At 40.7% G+C, this 5,882-nt stretch overlaps 1 protein-coding gene across 1 annotated transcript; it reads left to right on the forward strand.

The window, feature by feature from the left end:
* Positions 1-1,661: 1,661 nt before the first annotated feature.
* Positions 1,662-5,305, forward strand: LOC113018526 (prostaglandin D2 receptor 2-like). Its single transcript, XM_026161594.1, has one exon. The coding sequence runs from the start codon at positions 3,863-3,865 to the stop codon at positions 4,946-4,948; it is 1,086 nt and encodes a 361-aa protein (XP_026017379.1). The 5' UTR covers positions 1,662-3,862; the 3' UTR covers positions 4,949-5,305.
* The last annotated feature ends 577 nt before the right edge of the window (positions 5,306-5,882 follow it).

Consider the following 5,882-nt stretch of genomic DNA (forward strand, 5'->3'; position numbering starts at 1 on the left):
TTCTAAACATTATTCTCTGCAGACACTGCAGTTTAATTTTTACTCTCAAACCCTTAAACTGCACCGAGTTTGCAGCTCAGAGAAGAACAGGGAGCAGCTGATGTTTCAAAGTTTAGTTTAAAAACGCCACATTTTTTTGTTCAGCATTATTAAAGTGCATTACTGATTCTCTGCTGGGTCAACGCGTTTCATAGGTGCAAGTTGTTAAAGCGAACGTACTAAAACCACTGACTGAAGCGCAAACTATGCATCACATTCTTACAGGAATTACACACATTCAGTTGGTGATGCAGAAAGTGTGCAAATGTTGCACGCTTGATTCTAATCTGCTGATAGGTCTCTTTTACACTGCTGGAACTGCAAAAACTAGAACATAGAGCACACTCTTAGACTACCTGTTCAGTCAGGGGAATAACTTCACTTGATCTGCAGACAGACTGCAGCAGCTCCTTGACCATGGTGCATGGGCATAAGCTTTAATGCATAAGTTTATAGTTTTTTTTTCCTTAGAAAAGTTCAATTTTTTGTCTTCTTCTTTTATATTGATAACCATTTTATCAGCATCTGATAGAGTCTCTCGAGTAGGTGACGCTCATAGAGAGTCGTGTGACCAGTGAACCGGTCAGATGATACCCAAACCATGCCTACTTCCTGTGAACATGCAGGGGAAAACCCTGGTTTAATTTAGCAAGTTTGTAACCAGCTTCGTATGACTGCTAATCCTGACTGTCAGCGGTCTGACGGACAGATGGCCTGAGTATGCTCAACTCGCGTTGTAGTGCAGGGCCCTGCAGTTCGAGCTTACTCTCTTCACCTTCACCTTAAGCTGAAAGCGCCCATGTAAACACAGGCACAGTTACAACCCCTTAGATTGCAGTCTTGTGTACACTTTTTTGTTGTTGTTGTTTTGTTTTGTTTTGTTTTGTTAAAAACACTGTCTGTGATTGACACAGGAAACTGACTTAAGGGTGTAACAGCTGTTGAAAAAACTAAACGAGGAACAAGGTAGGCCTACTTTAGAAAGTTTAACTTGTTTGGTGTCATACTATCAGAAACGAATATTCTGAGACACAACAACCTGTAGTCTCCTAATTACCCACTGTGGAGAAGCTGACAGCAATCTATGTTGACATATATTCCACTTCTTTTTTTTTTTTTGCTGGGGGGGGGGGGGGGGGGGGGGGGGGGGTGATTGTGAAATTATTTCAATTGCCCTTCATTCTGTCTATTGAACCATTTACTCACTATTAGGCCAACCATAAGCCAAATCATACTGCTAAGCCTAGATCAGGGATGTCAAACATAAGGCCCAGGGGCCAGAATCGGCACAGCAGAGAGACCCAATCTAGCCCGCTGGACAGCTTTGGAAAATATGATGGAAGGCATACAGTTTTGGCATTTTAAATGAATGTATTATTTATTTATAGCTTTTCAGCTTATTAAACTCCCCAAAGCCAGTTACACTACACTAAAGTAGTTAAGTATGTCAAGGCTGCGGCAGCAGTCGTGTGATGTGTGGGAAAGTGGACTCAAATGCAGGCACTTACTAAGATGCAAGTGAGGTTTATTGTAAATAACAGAACACAAGGCAGGGATGGCAAAAACAAAACTAAAGAAAACCTGAACTTGGAAAAGCTATTGCATTTTTTAAATCTTATATTAACATATGCCAGGGATTAAATGTGTAGTTAAATGTCCTTACACTGAAATTATTCCAAAAGTTCTTCAGTTATCTGCGTGCTGGGCGGAGACAAACAAACAAACAAACAACAAATGCAACTCAGTCCTACAGCAAAGTGTGAAATAGGCACTCCTGTCCACTGTGTTCATCATGCTTTTCTCCTTCCTAGTGTAAAATGGGCACACATGTAGAAGCTGCATCACCAGCAGGAGGAGACTTTTAAAGCCGCGAAGTCACTAGTGAGAGGCAAACGTGAAATGGACACAGTGGACCGGCGTGTCTATTACATGATACTGGGTTGAAAAACGTGTCTTTTTCTTTCGGCACATTTGTGCTACAATCAACTGACTGTAGTTCATATGCATGGAGAGGGACAATGGTGGAGGTGTATACAACTTCTGAGAAGTGGAGATAAGAATACTCCAATGGCCCAAAACAACAAGGTAAATTGGTCAAGTGCAAAGTTTAGGACAGAAGTAAGTACAAATGATTAACATGACATCAACTCTTTGCAAGCATCTCCACAAGCATGCTAACACAATGTGAAGAACCCAGACTGATGTTAAACCTGAGTGTGCAGTCAGTCTCGCAGCCAAGGTTTCTTCCTGTGTGGTTTTACAGTATAATCACTGTGGCAATCACTTTGAAGTCTCTTTGAACCAGTTTTCAGTGTTGTCCACTTCGTGTTAATAATTAAACACTAAAAGAATGATGACTTCTACTCACGTGTGGCAAAAGATTTATACTGTTAACTGGTAATTGGCAGCGGAGTTTAAGTAATAATTTAGTTTCTCTGTGGGGGTACTCAAGTACTGTTCAGCATTACAGCATTAAGAAATGTAACAAGTAACAAACCCAATATTGACCAGTTTCTGGGCAATGTCTTTGTAAGCCACTTGAAATGTACAGTACCTATGGAATCATCCCTAACTCCCTAACTGTGTGCACATAACAGAAAACGTATTAAAGAACTCATTTTCCTTCACAAAAGTATAGAATTTTTTCCCATTTCAAATAACTACTTCAGCAACTATCAAATATAACACAGTTTGAGAGGCATAAAATGGTATTTTTGCACCAACAATGTGATTCCTAATGAGTCATTAGTCAAAAAATGGCATATCTCAGGATGGTGTGCAGTGTGTCCTTAAAGAAAACTGGGCCAAATTGATAAGTGAACGACAAAAGCAGTGGCAGACCAAGATAAAAATGATCTGCAGCAGATGAAAAGTATCTCCAAGTCATGATCAGAAAATGGTCTCAGCGGTTGTGTATTTTGGCATATATCAGCTCCATCCTGAAGAATGCTTTTTTTCACAAGTACTGGACTGAAAAGAAGTGACAACATGTCCTATAAAGTGATAAATCCAAATTTGAAATCATCATCAGCACACAGCAGCTTGCCCAACCTCAGCATTACCGAAGCAGTTTGAAATTATAACAGACAATGGAATAAAAACCAATCAACATCCAAAGAAAAGCTTTGATTGTCCCCCAGGAACCCTGGAGAACTGTTGAAGTTGAAGACTACTCAAAGAAATGACAAGAAAGCTTACCTAAGAGAGTTCAGACTGTGAAAAATAAGGATACCAAATAAAATAAATGTACCAGATCTGTATTTTCAATTTTACTAGAAAACAAGAAAGAAATAAGGGGTGGTTCAACACTTTCATACAGTGGCTGTAGCTCAGGAGGTAGAGCAGGTTGTCTACTGATCGGAAAGTTGGTGGTTGGTGGCTCACCCTAGTTTGCATGCAAAATATCCTTGTGGCAGGATATCTCTGATGCATCCATCGGAGTGTGAATGGTAGTTAGAAAGCACTTCAAAGCATAGAATGTGTGTGAATCTGGCATGTTGAATATAGCATAGAAATATACGAATCACTCCATTTACTGTAGCTATACTAAATAGACCAGTAGCCATATACTATTACTGAACAAGAACAGACAAATCAGATTTGTGCTGAGCCATTCCTCGTAAAGTAACCACATTTAAACAATAACAACAAAATGTTTTCTTAAAAAAAAAAAAAAATTAGATATGACTTTTCTCTTTCATAACAGATTCCACTAACTGAACTGTTTGATTTTACATGTTATCATCTCATACTCTTTCAGCTGTGAAGCACGTCATCTGAACTGCAACCACCCGACACGACGACAAGAAATCTTTCATCCAAGATGACTGAAAATAGCAACCATAATGTATCCAGCCACCCTGTAGGGTCCCATTCTTTGAATGTTTTTACCATTACCCTCCATGGCATTTTCTCTACAATTGGCATCGTGGAAAACCTCCTCATCGTTGCAGTGGTGGGCTTCCATGTCCGTCGCTCCATCATTAGCATCTGGATCCTGAACCTCGCAGTCTCTGACCTTCTAGCCACTTCTTCACTGCCCTTCTTCACCCTGTACATGGCCCGGGGCAAAACCTGGACACTGGGGACAACTTTCTGCCGCATCCATTCCTCCATCTTTTTTCTCAACATGTTCGTCAGTGGCTTCCTACTGGCGGCCATTTCTCTGGACCGCTGCTTGGTGGTGCTGAAACCTGTCTGGGCCCAAAACCACAGAAACATCCAACTAGTTAAGAAGATATGTGGGGTAATCTGGGCCATGGCTCTGATCTGCACTATCCCCTTCTTCCTGTTTCGTGACGTCATCCCTGTAGAACATGGCCGGAATCTCTGTTACTATGATTATGCACGATTCCTGCCTGAACCAAAGAATCAGACAAATAATAAACCTATAATTAAACAACGGAAAGAAGGACTGGCAATAATGAAGCTGTTTTTTGCCTTCTTAATCCCTTTGGTCATCATCATAGTGAGCTATGCTGTTGTACACTCCATAATAGCAAACAGATGTAACCGTCGCCCTTTCCGTTTTGTTCGGCTTGTAGTGTCTGTGGTGGTGAGCTTTGTACTCTGCTGGGCACCCTACCACATATTCATCGTCATGGAAGTGATGGCTCCAAACTCTCAGTCTGTTCAGGATTTTATAAGACAGGCCCTCCCAGTTGCAGCGACGATTGGCTTCCTCAACAGCGTCCTCAATCCTGTTCTGTATGTGTTCAGCTGCCCTGACCTGTGCAATAAGATCCGACATTCTCTCGGTGCAGTGATGGAGTCTGTTCTGGCTGAGGATCTTGCAGAGTTCGCCCGGCGCCGCAGCACAGCTCGGAGCTCTATCGGCAACTCTGAGATAATGACGAGAAAGAAGCATTCCCTTGCAACTCAGGAAGAAAGTATGAGTACTTCAGTTTAGAAGTAAAACATACCATCTCTTCTTTAGTAAGTGCAAAGAAGGTTTTATTTACCTCAACTGCACATAAAAAAGTTCCCTGTTGTCTAACACATATCACTCAGGCAATACTTTTTCACAAGAAGCTTACCTGTTTTGCTATAGCATTGTATTCTCCATCCATCAATCAAGTTATTAGTGCCCCATCTAGGATTAAGAATATGTTTTAGTATAAATGAACATCATCGGGAGTTCATGTTTGGAACATGTGGATAGACTAAAATCCAACCTTAATCCTGACACTGGATGGAGCACTTGTGACCTGATGGATGTTATGAGGTTTCTGTTGTTTTCATATGCTTCTTCTTTGTTTTGTTTTGTTTTTTTTTTTTTGCCTGTCCCGTTTGGCTCTTTTGCCATCAGAATTGTTGTCTAAAGGCAAAGAAAGATGCCCAACGGATTTACTTTACCAAATTGACCATCTCAGCCTTGCCGTAATGGTCCATTTGATTCACCTTTTATTGTTTATTTTATTTTCACTTACTGAATACGGGACAGACTTGACTGGGGGAAAGAAGGGGAGAAAGAAAGAGGGAAAGAGAAACAGCTGAGAAGAGGGACGGGGGAGAAGGGCAAAAAACAAAAACCAACAGAATGGGCAGCAAAAAAAAAAAAGAAAGAAAAGAAAAAAAAATGCATATATCAATCACCTGGATCACCTGTTGAGAAAGAAAAAAGAAAACAAGCAGAAGAGAACAAGAGTAATAGAATAAACAACATCACAATGATATATGGGAATATGACAGTAAATACTAAAAATTAAACATTATTGTGCAGCACATAAGATCAACAGAACACAGTGTGCTTTGAGGTAGGAGCCAAAAAGGGTGTAGTTTGTGGGTGTGATCACCCGTGTGTACACCTGTGAGCATGGACGCGCTTGTTTTTAAAAGGTTCC

The sequence above is a fragment of the Astatotilapia calliptera genome, chromosome 3 (genome assembly GCF_900246225.1).
Source record: "Astatotilapia calliptera chromosome 3, fAstCal1.2, whole genome shotgun sequence".
Classification (NCBI taxonomy): Eukaryota; Metazoa; Chordata; class Actinopteri; order Cichliformes; family Cichlidae; genus Astatotilapia; species Astatotilapia calliptera.